This window comes from Crocodylus porosus, unplaced genomic scaffold (genome assembly GCF_001723895.1).
Source record: "Crocodylus porosus isolate Cpor-Errol unplaced genomic scaffold, CroPor_comp1, whole genome shotgun sequence".
Taxonomy (NCBI): domain Eukaryota; kingdom Metazoa; phylum Chordata; order Crocodylia; family Crocodylidae; genus Crocodylus; species Crocodylus porosus.
The window spans coordinates 9,905,299-9,926,894 of NW_017728949.1; the positions used below are offsets into that span (position 1 = coordinate 9,905,299).

Below are 21,596 nucleotides of genomic sequence, written 5' to 3' on the forward strand. Positions count from 1 at the left end.
CTCTGCCTTGGACATAACCTATTGTCACATCATAAAGAACATTTTTAGCTCAAGTGGCCCATGCAGACTGATAACTGTTTATTTCACTAAAGTTGCTGAGCTGCAGAGTTTTTTTTAATGACTATTCCCACCTTTGAAGCCTTCGTTTCAGTCAGTGAGAATTCAGCACTTTCAAAACATGTTGAATACGGGGGACTATCCAAGAAACTTCCTGAGAAAATGCCTTGAGTTCTGTCCTGTATCCCATTAATGCCAGTGGTATTTGAATAGCGTTTTACTAAAGTCCTCTGGCACCAGGTTCTTCCCTCCTGCCTCTGCCCCACAATACCTCATATACTACCTGGTCCTCCAATTGGTTCAGAAACCTCATTGAGATATGGGCAATTATTTGTCAGACATGCTGGCCTATATTTTCAAAAGACAACAATGATTCGGGGTGGCTAACCTTTCTAAATACCTTGGAGTGGCCTCATTCAGAAAGAATTGAGTGCTTAGAAAGATCCAATAACACTGGATCTTGACAGATCTATATTCTGTTCCTGGCTCTGATGAAACTTTGCAATAATCCAAGGTGAGTCACTTAATCTCCTTTTTCCTCAGTTCTTGTTTGCAAAATGGAAATAGTAATGCTTCCTTGCCTCTCAGGAATGCTGCAAGAATGAATCCATGAGTGCCAGGGGGTGGCAATGACGACCAGGTGAAAAAGTCTGTAAACAAATATCAAACAACAACTGCTTGCTTTCCTGTTTCCATGCAAGCACTATTAGAAATGCTTTCCACACCAGCGGAAGTTATTAGGATGGCCAAGAAGCCCTTAGGTAAAGAACCATTTCAAATAGATTGTGAAGTTTGGTGTTGAGCCTGGTCCTCTGATAACCTGCTGAATGTTAACAACTTGGTCTTGGCTGTAGGGAGAGATCTAAAATCAAGGGGTTACCATATTGCTTTGTATACACGCTGTTTCAAGAAAGAACTCTTTTCTGAACCAATCACAACATCATTTAACATAAATATTACAAGGAATGCTTGCTATATGTGGAACTGAAGCTTACCCTTGGGTACAGTTCGGATGACAAGGATGGCATTCACGGTCCTCATCAGCATATTTGAAAATGAAGCTGTTTGCTCCCTGCAAACCATCAGGGCACTTTTCTACACAGTTTGGCCCATCCTTAAAATGGAAACACTTGGTGCAATGGTCTGGCCCCTGGAAAGAATGAAAAAAATGCAGTGCATTGAATATATTCTGCTTTTGAATTACTGTACAAGGGATGCTGGCTGTATACTGGGCACTATCTGCTCAAAGATAGAGGAGTACATTTTCAGCATAGAGAATACAGAATTAGCTGGGTGATTCCAATTATCATTAATGAAAGTCACACAGCTAAATCTCCATGCTCTGTACTGAAAACATACACAGGAGAGATTACCATTAGAGTGCTGTTTTTGTAGTATTACCTGTGATTTGATTTGGATACTTTGGATGGATGAACCTTATTGGACTTCTTGCCCACTTTCATTTGTCCTGAACTTTCTTGTTCCACCGCTCAATATTAAACATAGCTGCAAAGTGGTTATAATGGCTCCTCAGTGAGATCAACTTCTTTGTATCTCAGAATTATTTCTGCGCAGAATTTTACCTGTGGTTTCTAGTTTCAGCAATACCAAAGAGCTGTTGAGCTTCTTCAGATTATTACTCCATAGAGACTTGAAGTTTGACACTGAAGTCAAGACTATCATAGAATTTAAAAGCAGCCAGGCCCAGAATAAGTTGGACACAATTGTGCAAAATGCTGTCAGCTGTTTCCAGTGGATAACACTATATGATGCAGAGACAATGCTTTTGAAACAGTTTGCTGAAAATTAAAATATCCAGCTATGTTAGATAGTTGGGGCTTCAATGCTCTACATGAACAAATTGCATGAAGTTGTGATTCTCAGCTGGGGTTCTGCAGCACCCTGGGATGCTGTGAGATCATCTGAAGGGTGCTGTGGTGTGCAAGGAGGTAGGCACAGGCTTGTCCTTGCCTGCCCTTCCTACCTCAGCCCCTGCACGCAGAGGTAAGCACTGCAATTTCAATTCATAAAGGTTATGGAGGTGTGCCTCAAGTCTAAAAAGGTTTCGAGTCACTTGCATAAAGTATAACAAAAAACTAATAATAGTAGTGATAGCAGTGATAGGAATCATTCATGCAGAACGTTTTAAAATCAGTAGCTAAATTACGTAAAAGATTTTAAGGCAAATCCTCCTACCATATTTATAGCCACAAAAGTCCAAAATAAATTCTGTTCTTAAACTAAGTGAGGGATTATATCTACTCATTATGGGGATTCCCACCTTTTATTTGGGTTATGCACAGAAAAAAAAAATATTGGAATCATCTCACTTTGCTCACTATTCAAAAGAAACTAGTAAGGCTCATCCACTATTATAATGGGGCCAGAAGCACTTCATACTGTTTTTAAGATGGACACTAGGAATTCCGTATCGAGCTAGGTCATTTGGATACAGAAAACACAACTGCTTGAGCTACAATGATTATAATATGATGGGAGGTATGGAGGGGAACAAGACTTGACTGACTATAAATGGCGGGGCGGGGAACTAGCAGTGAGAAAAGGTGATATTTAAATGACAGCTGAGTAGTCTCTCTGTTTCAAAAATGAATGTGCAAAGCACAAAATTGTACAAGCAAAATAAATTATATAGGCTTCTAGCACTGAGATTATACAACATCTCTAAGAATGGAGAGATTACCATATTTTTATTTTCTTAAGCATTTGAGAATCTGATTCAAGATACGTTTCACTCTGGACATGTGTGCCAAACAAAATTTTGCCAACGCTTGCAGAAAAAAATGTGTTCCACCTGTTGTCTATAGAAATCAATAAATGAGCATTAAGAGCGCGGTGAGTGCAGAAAGAGAGAATAATGATATCAAAGTTTGCTTTTTCTATTATTTCATTTTTTTATTCCCAAGTTTCTATTGGCCTGCAAAATTTCTTTTGCTTGTCACCATTTACTAGTAATGCATTTAAAATGGTTGCAAGTGATGATCCTTAAAGTCCTCTTAAACAAAAACAGCTATTTATAAATAACTATTTAAGCTGGCATGCACTTAACCAAGCTACAGAGATACAAGGCATTTATGTTGTGCTTACTGGTCCATAGCACGTGATCATGTTGTCTTCCATCTTCTCACACTGGGGATCACATTCCATGCAGACAGAACCATTTGCAAACTCTCGAAATTCACTAGGGAAACATGTCGTTTGGGTTAGTGCTGGGGGAAAAATCAGACTGCAATTGATTTAAACATAATTGCTGCCAGTCCCTCAGCTGGTGTAAATCAATGTGGTTTCATTAACTTCAATGGAGCTATGCCAATTTACACCAGGTGTAGACTGGGCCCATTAAATGTACCATTCTTTGCTGTATGCCCTAGTGACAAGTCAAGCAGTATACTTCTCCATGCAAAAAACTATCAAGGTGTTTTTCTCTTTCTATTCAGAAGTAAGGATACCATCAGAGAGAGATATGAACTGCAGCTAGCTGAGTTTTCCTCTTTGTCTATGGGATCACTTCTCCCCACCCCGACCCCTTAAATTAAGAAATGCATTTGTTGCACACAAAACTTCTCATCACACAGGAGAGCATTTCAGATGTATTGATCTCAGCGGTGCCATTTCTGCTACTTTTAATTAAGTTTGTGTTCAGCAGTCCCATTACATCCCATACTTTCCAAAAGTCCTCTGAGAGAGGACATAAAGGGGCTCTAGCAACTTAATGCCACTGGAACTGAAGTACAAGACAAATATGCTATGACTTTCCATCAAATTTTATTCTTTAAACAATTTTTATTTTATTAAACAAAAACCCTTCATATCACAAATTTCCTAAGAATCATTTTATTTGCACATAGCACACATCTGCAAAAGTACCACTTCCACTTTCTAATGCTTGTGATTTTTTTTTAAATTTTTTTTAAATGAATGTCTGGCAAGTCATCATACAGCCTATTGCCTTCAGATATCCAATGTGTGCAAGTGCATAAAGAAGTTAAAAACAATACATTTGTGGAGTTTGTTGATAGCAGTGGAGCCATGTCATGTTCTACCTGCTGAGGTGAGGACCTTTATATCTGTTTTATTGACCAAATACAATGTACCACTGACACTCCTATTGTGGCACTCCAGTTAACTGACTGCAGTAAAGAATCTACAGAAGATTTTCACTGAAAAGTAGTCTCAGGCTCCTTTAACTCTGGTGCCAAAATTCTTCATGGTAAGCAATACACCCCTGAGAGAGGACACAAAGGGGCTCTAGCAACTTAATGCCACTGGAACTGAAGTACAAGACAAATATGCAGGACCTTCACTACACAATTCCAGTCTCCACCAAATCCCCCAAGAGTTGCATACCTTTTGAATTATTGGGAGAGAAGACTGAATCCCTGCCCTCAGTGCAAGAGGGTGTTTTGATTATGACAACCCCTACATTACAATGTGATCAAAAGACAATGCTTAACTAACAATGCTGCTGAGTCATGGTTGATGCGGGAACCAGAGGCCAAATTCTGCAGTATAAGTTGATACAAATATATCCTAGTGTACGTGAGAATGAAACTTGGGCTTCTACTTCAATAACTTGATGAGGTGATACTCCCCCTTTATGCGGCACTGATCAGGCTGCAGCTGGAGTAGTGCATCCAGTTCTGGGTGCCGCACTTCAAGAGGGATGTGGACAACATGGAGGGGGTCCAGAGAAGGGCCAATCACATGATCAGGGGGCAGCAGGGCAGGTCCTACGAGGAGAGGCTACGGGACCTGAACCTGTTCAGCCTTCACAAGAGAAGGCTGAGGGGGGGATCTAGTGGCCTGTTACAAACTAGTCAGAGGGGATCAGCAGGCATTGGGGGAGTCCCTGTTCCCCCGAGCACTATCAGGAGTGACCAGGAATAACGGTCACAAGCTGGCAGAGGGTAGATTTAGGTTAGATATCAGGAGGCGCTACTTCACTGTCAGGGTGGCTAGGGTCTGGAACCAACTTCCAAGAGAAGTGGTGCAGGCTTCTACCCTGGGGGTCTTTAAGAGGAGGCTAGATGAACACCTTGCTGGGGTCGTTTGACCCCAGTACTCTTTCCTGCCAGGGCAGGGGGTCGGACTAGATGATCTACTCAGGTCCCTTCCGACCCTAAAAACTATGAAATTATGAAACTTGCATGCACATAATGCTGTACATTGACAGGTTTTCATGTATTTTCCTTGCTTTGGGAAGGAAAAGAGGGGAAGCATTTATGGTAGTTTAATGTTTGTATTTATGGTGCATCCATTTATAATAGTCACATGGGCTAGTGTGAAAGGAAGCAGAAAAGAAGAGGAAAATGACAGTCATGTATTATTTTTATGTTTAATTAGTTCTCTGGTGTACAAGATAAATAAAACCAGTTATGGTTTATTAATCATTATTAAGAAAAGTCGAGCACCTTGTTGAATTGTTGTGTGTAAAATGAAATTCTACCCTCCAGCCCCTTTGTTTTTATTTTTGATGATCCAACATGGGACTTTCCAATTTATTTTTCTGTCAAACGACAGATTCACAGTCTGTTTCCTGTGGTCAGCAGGACACCACCCTCCCACTACCAATTATGCAAAAGCCTAAGTACAAAAGCACTTCAGGAATTAGGTATGGGGGCAAGAGGAAAGAAATCAAACTTCAAAACGTAATGAGATGTGGTGGGTGGTTGCACCATGTATTGCCAACAAGCTTAACTTATAAAATGTCTGATGTTAATGCTATAAAAATACTTGGCTTGGAGACCACAAAGGGTGTCATTACAATTGAAGGACAGCTGGTAGGTATGAACTCACTTTCCAGTTCCATGAAATTCCACTCAAGGACATTATGGCTGCATTCAGGAGAAAGAGGACATGCACACCACACATGCAGGTGTTCCTTGCACTGCTAGTTAGTGGCGTGGAGGGTCAAAAAAACCTATGCCAAAAAAAAAATCAAGCTGGCACACATGACAGTAGTGTGTGCTGCCCAAAACTGAAGCCTGGCCAGCCAGAGCCATGCTTCAGCTGCCAGCTTGCTTCCTGCCCCAAGTGGCTGCCAGATCCCTAGGTAAGTCTTCTGGAGCCAGCACAGCTGCTGGCTCCAGCTTGCCCTACCCCACTCAGGGTACCTGCTGTGTGCCAGAGCACAAGTGGCACTGGTGTTCCCTGGGGACAAGCAGCAGCAGCCAAAGGTGTGCTGCTACTACTTGTCCCTGGGGAAACTAATATCCATGCTCATCTGGATGTGCCCTATGTGTGTATCCTCATGAGCGGGAGCATGTGTTTCCCTGGGGAAAAATAGCAGCAGCATATTTGTGTCCCTGCTAGTTGTCCCTAGGCACACCCCTTCATGCCCGCTCTGGCATGAAGCAAATTACCCTGTGTCAGATAGGGTAGGCTGCGGCCAGCACCTGGGATTCTGGGAGCCTCCTGAGGCTGCAGCAGCAGCAATCTGAGCATGCATAGCCTGGCAGGCATCTGAAGTGTAGCTCTGGCCAGCCAGCCCCAGTTTTGGGCAGCCCATGCTGTAGCCATGTGAACCACAACACTTTTTTTGGCACTTTATTTTTTACACTGGGACCTCCTGGTATCAAAAAACCCACTGTGCTGCTAATCAGCAACACAGCGAACATGTGTATGTGCATTGTGTACAACTTGCGGCAATGCAGATGGGTTTGTGGCACTGCAAACTGCATGTGTGCGCTTGTGGGGACAATCCCTATATGTTTAAGTGTCATTGTATCACAATTATCTCATTAGAGGGAAAAATAAGGGATATTTGCCATTAGAGCAGGAAATAAAGGATCTTTGGTCAAAATAATTTATTTAGCAAAGTTTTGAACAGAAGATATGGTAAGGATTTTTTTAAAGCATCTTTTTTTTATAAAATGGGTTGATAGCCAGGTACTGCTAATGAGCAATTCTGATTTCTTTCATAAATATCAGAATCTGTCTACATAATCAATTTTGCTTAGCAAATATTTAAGTGAAAGTGATGCCTTACCCATCATAAAGGTTACAAGACTCTATACAGGTCCTTCCTCTGATGAAACGCTTGCAGGACAAGCACTGGTCTGATCCTGGTCCCCAACAGCCATCATTGGAGCATAATTTGTTACACACCATTCCATCGGCAGCTACAAAAATAAGAGAAATGAAGGTAATTGTAAATGTCATTAGTTGTTAGATTGTGAATCTTAACTTATAAATCACTGGGATATCTTTCACCCAGGATCCAAAGAAGAACAGTTGAAGGACAGGCAGAGGACCTCTGTATCAAGGACTGCTTCCTCTTCGCACAGAGCAGGGAAGAATTCAATAGTCTGTGAATGATGACATCTTCATAATTTGGACTGAAAACCTGCAATCTCTAACTGATTTCCAACACAAATTCAATAATCATCACCTCTCCATCAGACTCTCTTGAATACTCCAGCACCAACATTTCCTTTTTAGACATTGTGATCAATATCCAGAATAGTAAAATACAAACCACCACATACAAGAACCCCATGGACCAACATACATATCTACACAGAACCAGCAATCACCCTAAACACACTAAGAAAGCCATATTATACAGCCAAGCCCTTTGACACCACGGAATTTGCAATGAGGAGAATACCTACAATTGTCACCTTCCAAATCTCAAAAGAGCTTTCACCCAACAAGGACACTCCTCTAGAGAGATAGATTGCACTTTTGCAAGAGCCACCTGGATACCACATGAAGAATTGCTACAGTACAAAAAGAAAATTCCCATGGATTGCACACCATTAGTTATGACGCACCATCCTTCCCTGGAACCTATATGGAAAATCCTCAAACAATTGTAATCCATACTAGAAGAAGACCCAGTTCTTATATAGATCTTTCTGGAACCACCCATCCTAGCCTTCAAACAAGCACTGATCATTTCCAACTTCGTCAGCAGAAGTAAACTTCCTAGGGCCCAAAGCATACCAAAGGGATCCAGAACATGCCAGGACAAAAAATGTAAAATCTGCCAACATTATCTCCATCACCCCCCACAATAATGACACCCCACAACAGACCCATCACCATTCCTGGATCTTACACCTGGACCTCCAGAAATGTAATATATCTTATCCAATGCACCAAATGCCCTGATGGAAAATATGTAGGTGAAACAAAACAACAACCGTGTACCAGAATGAATGCACACTGAAAATCTATCAAAGACAAAAATACCCAATTACTTGTGGGTGCACACTTCTCACAAGAAAACTGCTGTCTCTCCAATCTCTCAGTTCTAATCCTCAAAGGGAATTAATAAAACACCTTTTGAAGACAAGTCTACAAACTTCACTTCATAAATCTACTAGATATAAAAAAGCATGGACTAAGTAGTGACATTGGATTTATGGTACATTATAAACCACCTGCCATCTAATAAACCCAGGATCACCTGTCTGCATTTTACCAGCTATATTCTATCACCAGCTCAACATTCCCCTCTCTCCCCTGCCCCATGTGCCTTACACCTATTGTCTCCCATTCCCTCTGATCTTCACTGCTACCCATTTGCATTTTCACAGACCTGTATTTTGCATATTGGCTTTTCTTCCATCATGGAGAATGCATCATCAGCAAACTTTCCCTATGCCTGAAGAAGGGTGTTTCTTCCCAAAAGTTTGCAAAGAACAATTTTTCTAATTATTTTTTTGGTCTAATAAAAAATATCACATTTACCCAAAGAACCTTGTCTGCCTATAGTCTCTACCAGGCATGGAGAAACAAAGACTGGGACTGATCAGGCAACAACTCTAATTCACTGACTGCATATGCTTGCACAGTTTCCCATAATTTGTTCCTTGGTGCAAAATCCCTCCCATGGGAAGAGGGGGTGAGTTCTACAGGCCTTCATTACAGGAGAGGGTGGGATTTGCAGGAGCATTCATAGTTGAACAAATTCATCATACTTTGTAATACCATCAAGTGTAATCTTATCAGACTTAGGCCAATGCTGAACTTTTCAGAAAAATCCAATTTTAATTCAATGTGTCATTCTAGCACATGCATTTTGAAAACAGAAACATAAAAGTCAACAGAATTTAGAACAGTTTTGCACATTTCATTATTACTTTTCATTTCTATTATAGTAGTGCCCTGGGGTCAACTGAGACCAGGGCCCCATTGTGCCAGACACTGCAGCAACACAGAATAAGGCCCCTTCTATACATGCAGGTAAGGGTACAACTGGATTTAATGTGTGATCTACACAATCATGCATTAGATCCAATCATGCCTTCTTGCTGGTGTAGGGGGAGCCTGATCCTGGGCTCCCCCTATGTTGACAAGAAGCAAGCTCCCACACATGGGAGCCCCCTTTGCTGTGTGGACTCCGAGCCATGGGAGCCATAGGCAGCTGGGACCAAGGGCCCTATCAGGAACAGGATTGATTTTTTCTGAAAAGTTCAGTATTGGCATAAGTCTGATAAGATTACACTTGATGGTATTACAAAGTATGATGATTTGTTCTACTATGAATGCTCCTGCAAATTCCAACCTCCCCTGTAATGAAGGCCTGTGGAACTCACTCCCTCTTCCCATGGGGGGATTTTGCACCAAAGAACAGATTATGGGAAACTGTGCAAGCATGTGCAGTCAGTGAATTAGAGTTGTTGCCTGAATTACAGTTGTAGCTGGGACCAAGAGTCCTATGCCTGACGGAGCTCTTGGTCCCAGCTGTACCACAAAGGCACAGGGACTGAGAGCCCTATCAGCTGCAGGACTCCCAGCACCCACAGCTGTGGGGTGCTGCTGCTGTATCCCAGCCACAAGGGGGTGTGAAGCTCCCTCACACTCCTGCAGCTGGGAGACTATGTTGGCTGCAATCTCCCAGCCCCAAGGTGTGCACTGTGCTCCCCAGTGCCTGGGAGACTGCAGCAGCTGCGATCTCCCCAAAGACTGCCTGCACAGGTAAATTAAAGCTAGACTGAAACCAGCTATGAAGTTATTACACATTTTCAAGCAATAACTTTATAGTTGGTTGGACCTTTCTAAGGCAGGATAGTTAATTTGCATATGTAACCAGTCTAAATGTATTGCATAATTGAAGAGATAATTGTGCAATAGTTATAATGTGTAGAAAGGGCCTAAGATACAGTCCCTGACAGTAATAAATGGCAGTGGAATGGGGTGATTATAATTACCGTATTTCCCTTTCAAGATATCAAATAACAGGCTTGTTTTACTGTCAGGTTTGGCTTGCAACCATGTTGTTAAGATAGATTGTAATGGATAGCACCTAACAGCACAAATGGATGTTGAGTTTTCTTAGCTGAAAGCTCCTGAATCATTCCTGCAGTAGGACACTGTCTGCTCCCTATAGTAGTTTGTTTATCCATTGCTTTTCCTTACTGTAATGCATAATATTCCGCATTTAAATTTCTCTCGGGTGTGTAAGTATTTATTCTCTTTTTGTGCCAGGCAGAATGCCTGAATGTGCCTCATTAACAACTCATTGAATATCTGTCACAGCAGCCTCCTGTACAGTACAGAACAGTGCTTCATACACTGGTTCCCTCTTTACCTACCACTTCATCACCTCTTTTTTCACTGTGGTGGAGTACTTGATGTTGGTGCTGTGCTTGTCCATGTGCCTTTTTGATAAGTAGGGTGTGCCTTGCTTATGTCTTCTTTTATTTGTTATCTGGTGTTTCTCACATCTACTTTATAATGCTGTGAGGGATGAAACTTGTCACAAGGGCAGAATGCATCCCTTTGATCTGCATTGCTTTTTTCATTCTTGCTTCCATCATCATCCAACTTACTGCCTACTGCATTTACTATCCAGCACCTCACCTGGAGAAAATAATGAGTAAAACCACTGTCCAGCATGGGTTGCATTACACAGATTTGTCTTAACCAATTCAAAGACTAGACACAAAGAAGATTGTAACAAGGTTGTTGAATTGTTGTCAGTAGGTTCGGCAAGAACTGCAGCCCTGAGAAGCACCATCTTCTTTTGCTTTGTTCTTGAAATCAGATATGGATTATTTTGGCTTATCAAAACCTGGCAAATCTTCATTGAACAATTTCTCTTTCAATGCAAAATGGTTTTATGTGTCTCAATGCAGAAAGAAGGCTATGCTGTTTCACCCTTCTATTATTCAAAGCTGCAGAGAGCCAGTTGGGGAGTTGGTATCCTCTGGCCTAAATAAGTAGTTTCTAGGGCAGGATATTTACTTCTGCTGTTGGTTCCATATGCCTACATTATGCCATATCTTTAGTTTTATAGGTTCCATATGCTACTTCCTCCAGGACTGAAAAATGAATATGCAGTTCAAGGTGCTGGAGCTATACAAATATCTAAGGACCAGGAACTGGCCTCATCAGGTCTGGGACAGTTTGGTGACAAGGTAGCTATCCTTATAAAGATGCTGCCCTTTATATTTTTTTACCTGAAGAAAATGCAATTATTCTCATTCAAATAAATGCAAGGGGAAAAAGCATTCATTCTGCTGCAGACAGCAGTGGTATGGTCCTTTAAATATTTCCTTCTGACCTTCAAAACATCAGTGTGAGCTTTACCCAAGCCCAAAACAGACATTTAACTTGGCCATTCATTTTTCATTTGACCGTGTTCATTCTAAGTTTGCCAGAAAATTAATGTATCTGATTCTCTTCTCAATTACATTCTTATAATCCCATTGAAGTCAAAAGCCTATTGATGTAAAGTGAAAATGAGAAGAGATTAAGCAATCAAACCTCTTCAACAGTGCTCTAACCTTAAATTTATAGAATTTCACATTTTTCTCTGTCTTTCAGACTTAATTTTCTAATAGCAGATTTTATTATTTCAATCAGGTAGCCTTTTCTTTGAAATGAATTGAGTTATGTCAGCCTTTTGCTATAAAGTCAGAACCTCCAGGCATTGCAAATGCTACATGCATTCCAAACATTATGTTTCCTCTTTCAAAATATCTTAAGACACTTCACTGGTGTTTCAACGTGTCCAATGTCTACCTGAAGGCAGGGACATGAACCAAGACAGCTCCTGGCTCTAGCTCCTGGCTGCAGATGTTAGATCTTCAACTCACAACCAATATAAATATCTTGGCAAAGACACCTTGGCACTTTGTTGCTGGATTACTTTGTTTGAAAAGTTGACCCCTGGGGTTGCAGTGAGATACAGGGTGTGAGATGGCACAATGGTAATTCACAACTGTTTGCGTGGTTAATGAAAATGCCTGGAAGTTGAGAACAGAACTGGAGATATGAGGTGCAGGCTAATGTCCACTGAATTAGCCATTGCCCCTATGTTAGTCAGACCACTGGTCTATTAGAGAGGACATAGCTTGAGGTTTATAGTGCCCACATGAACTAGCCAAGAGGAGAACGGGAATAAATAGGATGGATGAAAAGGAAACAGAACAGCTGATCTAGTTATGTTCATAAATGGTAAATGTATTAGCTCCCAAGTTAAGTTAGAAATATACTTTAGGGTACCACTACAGAAAGTAGTTGTGCTTCAACAGTCACTTACGCGTGAGAAAAAGAAAGTGTGCAGTTAATTTAGCATTAAAATCTGCAGATTATATAGAACTGGTCTATTTAACAGTATAGGGGGAGAAAACTGGGAGCTGTTTCCACTCCCTTTTGTGTCTGACTTATTTGTATGGCATAGGCAGAACTGCAGAACGCACAGCTCAATCTAGGCAGTAATTACTAGTTATTCTCTTGGAAGCACAAAGAAGAGAAGGCAGAGCAGGTAGTCATGGGGAGAGCTAGGAGGCATCAGGGAGGCTGGGGCAGCCATGCCTGGGAGGTAGGTAGCAGATTGTCTCCCTTTGTGGAGAATAACAGCCTGTACACTATGGAGATCTGTTTCCTGTAAGGGCATCAGAACTGCTTCAACAGAGAACAAGGCCTAAAGGATGCAGTTCAGTTTATAGCAAACATCTAAATTCTGTTCCGACTGCCTCAGTCACTGATTCCGTACAAACTCTGTCAGGATTTATGAACTGGTTCACATTTATACTAAAGAGTCTGTAGTAACCTTATTACAGAAGTGTAAGGTGGCCTTATGTTCATGCAACTTATATACATGTCCAATTATACAGATGCCCAATTATATAAATGTCCCTCTACACTTCCAGAGTAGGCTGGCGCTCATAGAGGACGTTCCGGTTTTTTGATACTCTGTCCTCTATTGATACAAAACTCATCACCTTTATGACCTCTATTTTTCTTCCTGAAGAGAAAAATAGAGGACATAAAGGTGTTGGTATCAATAGAGGACAGAGGCCAACCGGACTGTCCTCTATGATGGCCACCCTATTCCAGAGTAAAGTAACCTCAGTATAAATGGGAATCAGGTCCACAGTATCTCTCTACACCAGAAACTATTTCTAAACCCAAACTGTTTCCAGTGGTTTCTGAAAGTTTGACAAGAAAAGAAAAATCTGTTAAAGAAGAGGGAGAGGGGGAGGGAAACTTCTGTTTACACTATAAACAAACTGTGAAATAATCTTTCATTAGGAGTCTCTTGTAGTATTAAATAAAAATTCCATAACAATATTACTCAGTTAATTAAACAAGCAAAGAAAAAGTCAATTAGGTCTCAAAGATTCATGAGCTTAATTGCTAAAAGCATTAGCCTCTTCCAAACAGCTTAGGGCAAAAGGGTAAGGTTGGCTAACCCACTTGGGTGAGGTTTTAATTCTTGCTGATTCACACTACTGTATTGCTCTCACAAGTAGTTCTCTCAGTAGCTAGGAAAAACAGCTGCAAGAATTTCTTGATTTGCTGTGTTGTCTTCTGGGAGTGGAAATAATGTCTTTTGATATCATATCACTAATAAAACCCTAATGTATTATTTACAAGAGTTTGTAAAAGAATATTACCAAGGTAATCCAAGGTAATCTTTGTTCCAGATGGTACAGAAGAAGCAGATTATTAGTTGCAATACATACAAAGTTGATTCCTCAATAATGCTGTTGGATACAGCAATGCTGGCAATGTTTGTGCTAATATCACAACATACTGTCTCACAAAGAGCAGACTGTACTGTGTAAAAAGTAAACAATATTATGTAAATGTTTACTGAAAGTAAGATAGACACCCTCAGCTGGACAGACTGAACTGAATAGGATAATGAAATACTCTTTGGAATAGGAGGAGCTTTAGACTTTGACACTGCGGAGCAATTGAATGAAGCTTGTAGGAAGAAGAGGATAAGTATGAAAATGCTCTGAGAACATTTGCCCCAAATCGTAAAGTATGCACTATGCTCCAATGGTTTTTACATCCGCTGTAAAATGTTTATCGAAGCTCTAATTCAAGTAACTACATGTTGTCTCTCCTAAATATGTCTTCAAGGTATGCTTGTCTCAGTTTTTATGGGTAGTGCTTCCCTCCCAGTCAAACATATTAGTTGGGCTTCTTTTTTCTTTCATTTTCACAATGGGATATGTTACTCATCTTCTAATTAAATGGAAAATGTGTTAGTCAACATACTAACTAGTGATACTTACCAAATTTTAGTCACTCAATTTTGGATGTCCTAGACAGTGCTTTTGGGTTTTCAATTTTGTTAAAATAAGTTGTTCAGTAAACAGAATAATATTAATGCAAGAAGATAGATTAGACATAAAGGCTAAGTACAGACATTCAACAAGCCTGGGGTGGAATTGATCTAAATTACACAGTTTTATGTAAGTGGCTTAGTTTAGATCAGTAGCAAACAGAACATAAATTTGACTTTTGGTTGGGGAGGCAAATCTTAGATTAGGTTGCACCATTTTTAAACCAGTCTATGTGTGTCGAACTTCTGTTCTGGTACGGGTATAGCCCTGTTTCTAATCACTTGTACTGGTAAAAGTGTAATGTCTGTTCCTGGCCAAAAGATTTACCCATATCTAAATCTGATAAAAACTGCAAAGGTCTTTAGAGTGCCTTTGAACAATGTTTCCATAGAACACAATATCCTGTTTTACACTTTACCAACAGCAAACAGAAATAAGTGATCCCTTTAGGAAAACCATTGTAGTGGTTTGTTACATTACTATATTGCTTAATTCTGCAGAGAAAGTAGATATGCATACTTTTCAACTTCTGTTTAGCCAATTTGGGTGTGTCCCCATGAACGGGTATATGCATTTCCCTAGGGACAAAAAGCACTGGCTCATAGTTGTCCCTCTGCTACTTTTCCTGGGGGAATGCCCCTGCGCACAAACTCTGGTGTGTGGCAAGTTGTCTTGGGTGGAGCAAGAGAGGCTAGGGCCCAGTGGCATAGCATGGGCAAATGCTTCCATTTGCACTTCCCCCACCACATCCGCAGCCGATCACAGAGTGGCAGGGAGGGTGCCCTGGCAGCTGATCTCCAAGCTTGGAAACACCGACAGTGCTGCCAGGGGACTGAGTACCTTTGGAGGTCCTGGCCAGCGCCCCTCTGGGGGCATGCTCCCCTGTCCCCCCATTGCTATGCTACTGCTGGGGCCAGCAACTGGGCTGCACCAGCAGCCTTATCTGAGGTTTCTGGTCTCCTCCCAGGACTCCAGCAGTGGCTATCCAGGTGGGTAGAGTCTATCCAGAAGCTGGAACGTGGCTCTGGCCAGCCAGGCTCTGGTTTTAGGCAGCGTCTCCCCACTTCTTTCCGTCACGGATTTTTTTTTTTGATACTGGGATCTCCTGGTGTCAAAAAAACCTATCGTGTTATATATAAACAGTGCAGCAAATGCATGCATATGTGGTGCCTGCGGTTTGCAGTGCCACAGACAGGTCTACAGTGCCACAGATAGCATGTACATGCTTGTCTGGTTCTGCTTGATGAGTTGAAAAGGATAAAATAATTTAAGGAAGAATGTGTTGAACAAGTAAGTAAATATTTATTAGAAAATATTTTATACATCTAAAATATAATTATATATGCATATATATTATAGATATATATAATATATATGACTTTTTCTTTGCTTGTTTAATTGCGCAATATTGTTATAATTATAAATATATAATCGTGTGTATGTATATATACACACAAACACACGCACGCATATATACCGATATACTATTATGCACACAAGTGCATATATGCAATTATTTATATATTTTTATAGGCCACGCTTCAGAACAAAAGGCTCATGGCAGCTTACAATATTATATATTATTATGCATATACCGGTATATCATGACTTACTTGTTGCCACTTACTATGTTAGAACTTCCAAATGAAATTTTAATAGGAAGAATTCCATGTCAATATTCCATAAAAGAGAAAGGCAGTAAGAAATCAAAAGCTACTAAAAATACTGAATTGAAAGTTGGCAGGCAAAAGGTGAATTTTTCAAACAACTTGCAAAATACATTAGTAGGTTTTTTAATTATGGCACTTCACAGGAATATACAGGTTTTAGATATTTTTCATACTTTTGTAGGTTAAACATGTTTTCACATATGCATTCACATATACTCAAGCTATATAAAATATTTGTATATCAAGGACATTGCTGATGTGACAGCAATTCATCTTCATGTACATTTTCAGAATAAAGGCAAGTGTATTATCAGTGCAGTCATATGGAGTATAAGCATAAATTCAGCACGTTTCCATAGTCTACAGAGGTAACTTGAATCAATCATTTAAAAGTATATAGCTGACCACTTCTGACTGGGCCTGATCCAAAGGCCTCTAAATTAAATAGAAAGACTCCTACTGATTTCAGTTAGCCTCAAGTCAGGCTTTAAATAAGCATAATCATTTATTTAAGGTGTTAATTGGCTGATAAATTGATATGATTCACAACAAGTAAACATTTGCCTAGAAAGATTTATTTCATTTTGGTCTATAGGGCCAGGTATAGATATTACATATAGACTAGTCTAAGTGATCAGAAATCAGTCTAAACCCCTAACCAAACAGAAGTTTGAGGTACGTTTAAATCAGATCAATCTAGCTAGGCTGGACTGGTGAATTGAACTTTTTTATCAGTTCCCCTATCGATTCAAGTTAGGTCACTATCTTCCAGCATCCCATTGTCTTTTCTGGCTCCCACTACCCCTCCCTTGCAGGGAGGCATGCTAGCACTTGGCTGCTCCAGCTGAGTGCCCAGAGGGCCCCACCCTTGAGCTCTCCCAGAGCCAGCCCAACACAGCTCCTCTTCCCAGGCCCGTCTCCTGCCTCCAGCCATCTGTCAGCTGCATAAAGGCAGCAAGGAGACGGGAAGCATCTGTGTTCTTTGCACAAGCCCCGGAAGATAGGCATGCAAGTCTCTGAACTGTGCCCCTACTTCCTGTCATGAAGCACCCCACGATATACACACAGAGCTGACACTAAGCCCAGGAGAAACCCTGAGCTTTTGCATAGCCTCACAGACCCCACCCTGGCACCTGCACACCCAGCCAGGGACCCTCATACACCCATTTATAGGCACAGTCCCATAGACCCTGACCCTGGCTCTTGCACACCATAACTCATAGGCCAGCGCCAGGCACCCTGCCACCTGGACCCCAGCAGGGACCCCTTCCCCCATTTGCAGGACTCAGGGTGGGCAATTTGCTTCTGGTGGGTGAATGTGGCAGGGGGCAGAGCTCTGGGACTGGGCATGCACGGAGGCAGCCCTGTGATCTCAGCATCTTGGCCATTGTCGGCAGGTACCTAGGCCATATGCATAGGGAATGCTGCAAGGCTTTTTTGTCCTGCAGCTACAGGGTCCCAAAGGACTGGGATGGTGTGTGTGTGTGCGGGCGTGAGAATCATTGAGGAACCAGGCCAGGGAAAGCAGGGATATGCCCCTGGAAACTTCAGAAGCAGATGAGGCATGCAGGTAGAGGACACAGGAATTTTCCAGTCCAAGGCATAGGGTGTTGCCAGAATTGTGGGGTGTCTGCTGGAAGCTTCTTGAAAGTGCAGGGTTGTGGGGGTGGCCTGAACAGCTGAGCCCCAGTCATGCTGGACCAGGGGCCACATCCAGCTGCAGTGAGAGGGAGAACTACATACTAGGACTCACACCTTCATGCATCCTCAACTCCTTCAATCCATTCATGAAGGGCAAGAGCATTGGTGAGATGAAAGACCAGGAAGGGTGGGCATTCCTCAGGGGAATAATCCTTCAGACACAAAAGGGGCCCATCCCAATGCACATAAAGGGAGGTAAAAGCCAAGAAACCCTCTTGGCTAAACAGGGAAGTCCAAGAGAGCCTAGGGAGAAAAAGAGAGGCATACAGACTGTGGAAGCAGGGGGTAGCCACCATGGAGGAATATACCTGCTTGGCTTACACTTGCAGGGAATCAGTTAGAAAGGCCCAAGAAGAAATGGAACTCGGGCTGGCTACTGAAATGGAAGACAACAAAAAGTCCTTCTTTAGGTAGAAAGGGAGTAAAAAGAAGGCGCATGGCAGCATAGGACCCCTACAAGACAGACTAGGGCAACTGATACCAGATAGGATGGACAAAGATGAACTCCTAAATGCATTCTTTGCATCTGTATTCCTAAACACAGATACAAACATCTCTCTCAAAGGGACTATAGACAGGCACAAAAGAGACTCCAATGCACCAACAGTTAACGCTGACTTAGTGAAGGAGCATTTGGAGGGACTGGATGTGTTTAAGTCAGCAGGCCTGGATGATGTTCATCCAAGGGTACTGAAGGAATTGACCAGTGTCACTGTGTACCTAAAGAGTACCTCCACGATGAGACTCTATATGGATTGAGACACTTTTTTCAATCTACTTCCTCCACCATTGCGGACCACTGTATAGGTCTGTGTGTATCTATCTTCTTTCTCTCTCAGCATTGTGAATCCCCTCCCTCCCATTCCCCCACCCCACTCTCCTCACCCCCGGGCTTAGTTGGCCAAGTTGTGTTCCCCTTCTCACCCCCATCCTTTTAATGTTAGTCTCTCACTCAGACAACATGTATTTCCTTACTGGCTTTGTCATCTTTTTGGATTCACAATCCTAAACATCTACTAATAAAATTCAATCTGTTCTTGAACTAAACTAATGTAGCTGATGTTAACATAGAGTGTAATAGTAGTAAAATGTAACCATGCTAGTCTTGTCCTGTAAGCAACTTGAAAACTCCATTTTGTATCCTTCTGCTTGACATAAGTGAATGAACTCTGCATAGTCTTTATTTATGAGCGTGTGTAAAAGGGTGAATGGTGAGAGAATGGCATAGAGACAGGAGAAGATGATTTAACTGTTTATGTAAGCAACAAGGTGCCAAATGTAAGTTATCAGTCAGTAAACTAATTAATGAATGCCTGAAGAATCCCTTTTAGGCTTACGGCACAGAGAAGATAATGAGGAGAAGCAATGCACCCATCCTGTCAGATGGGCAGCAAGAACACTCCAAGGCTAAGATAAGCTGAAGACAAAAGATGAACAACCACAAAAAACGAAGCTGGGTTTAGGAAAACCACAAAGCACTGAAACAAAAAATGCCAATCCCTATATAAAAAAAAAAAAAAACACTTTGAAAATGCCAAGTTCAGGCGAGTCTCTTTCTCTACTGCTGTTTCATCGGAGCACAGATGCATTTGCTCAGCCTGCTCCAGCTGTTATCTTCAAATCTGCTATCTTCAAATCATCATTATCTACTCAATAAGCCTGGGTTAGCCACCCTGGTCTGATATTGAGCAACTATTGCTGGTAACTATATCTGGTGTATGTGTGGATGAAATGATTGTCTTGTGCATGCCTGTGTGTAATGACGTGTACGATGATTTGTGTGTGTTTGTGTGAATGGTGTGCCCAAACCTCTATGTCTTTCTTACTCATGTGATCAATAAACGCGGCACCTTGCCTTATCCCCCTTTATAAAGTCTTGCTCATGATTTGAGCAATTGGCAATTTGAGTAACAATTGTAGAACCACTGGGGAGGCTGTTTGAGCGCTTATGCTCAGGACAGCTCCGAGGACTGCAGAAGGGCCAATGTGTCCCCTATTTTCAAGAAGGGGAGAAAGAATGATCCAGGTAACTATAGGCCAGTTAGCTTCACCTCTGTCCTTGGGAAAACCTTTGAAAAAATTATTAAAGATCACATTTGTGAGAGTTGAGTAGAAAAATAATGTTGAAGGGCAACCAGCATGGCTTCATAGCAGGTAGATCTTGCTTGACTAACCTTGCTTATTTTTATGACCTGGTCACAAAATGTTAGGATGCAGAAGCTGAGGTTTACTTGGATTTTAAAAAGGTCTTTGATACAGTGTCGCATCCAAATTTTATAAACAAATTAGGCAATTGTGGCATAGATTACTACACAGTTGGGTGGGTGGAGAATTGGCTTATGGGGCGCACACAGAGGGTGATGGTGGAAGGGTTGTTTTTAACCTGGAAAAATGTGGGTAGTGGAGTTCCCTAGGGTTTGGTCCTTGGACCAGTGTTATTCAATATCTTCATCAGTGACTTGGATGAAGGCGTGGAAAACACACTGTCCAAATTTGTAGATGACACCAAATTATGGGGCAAAGTAAACACAATAGAGGGCAGGGAGCAGATTCGGGTAAATCTGACCAGGCTGGGAATGTGGGAAGAACAGAATAGGATGCAGTTTAAATGCAAAGTGCTACATCTATGGAGAAAGAATCACCAACACACCTACAGGCTGGGAGGTGACTTTCTAAGCAGCACAGTAGCAGAAAGGGATCTTGGATTCATAGTTGACTCCAGAATGAACATGAGTCATCAATGTGATGAAGTGATAAGTAAAGCCAACTGCACTGTTCCATCTATTAGAAGATGCATCACAAGTAGGTCTAACGAGTAGGGCTGTGCGAAGCTTTGGGTGGTGATTTGATTTGGAGGAGATTCAGCTAGATTCGGTGGCCAAATCTTCAAATCCGAATTGAAGCAGAGGAACAATTAAAAGGTCAAAATCAATTCAAAGCTCTCCAAATCTTCAGAAAAGATTCAGAAAGCTTTGATGCTTTGGTAAGTCCCCAGTGGCTGCAGCAGGAAGCTGCAGTGGACTCTGAACTGGTAAGTAGTGGAGGGGGTGGAGGCTGAGGGAGGGGGGAAGGGACCATGGGGGGACACCTGCCAGATCCCCCAACCCCCCCACTCCCCCAGTCCTCCCATGGCTGCCCTGCCTGCCACAGATCCTGGTGTTTTAATGAAAAACCGGGTGCTGCTGGGTGGGGCAGCAATCCCTGCTACCCCCCACTACCCCACACTATATGGGGGCTCTGCATGAATCCCTCATCCCCCCTCACTACTCCAGGCCCCAGTTCTTTAAGGAAAAAAAACAAAACAGAAATGCCCTGGGACTCACCGCTTCTGCAGTGGCTTTGGGGACTTTTGCAGAGCCCCCCATGTGGCATGGGGCAGTGGGGATCACCCCCCACCAGCAGCATCAGTGAGTCTGGGGGTTTTTTTCAGGTTTTTTTCTTAAAAGGCCAGAGCTGGGTCAGGCAGGGCACCCATGGGTGGGCTGGGGGAATGAGATTTCATAGATTTCATAGACATTAGGGCTGGAAGGGACCTCAAGAGATCATCGAGTCCAGCCCCCTGCCCAAAGGGCAGGAAGTCAGCTGGGGTCATATGATCCCAGCAATATAAGCA

General features: G+C 42.0%; 1 protein-coding gene across 6 annotated transcripts in view; it reads right to left on the reverse strand.

Moving 5' to 3' along the window:
- ERBB4 (erb-b2 receptor tyrosine kinase 4) overlaps positions 1-21,596 on the reverse strand; it is a 1,148,078-nt gene that overhangs the window by 251,017 nt on the left and 875,465 nt on the right. For all 6 annotated transcript variants that reach the window (XM_019553894.1, XM_019553891.1, XM_019553890.1 and 3 more), the window contains exons 13-15: positions 7,064-7,196; positions 3,163-3,256; positions 1,053-1,207 (exon numbers count right to left, since the gene is read on the reverse strand). In XM_019553894.1, the coding sequence (XP_019409439.1) occupies positions 1,053-1,207; positions 3,163-3,256; positions 7,064-7,196 (382 nt within the window). The remainder of the gene's footprint in view (positions 1-1,052; positions 1,208-3,162; positions 3,257-7,063; positions 7,197-21,596) is intronic.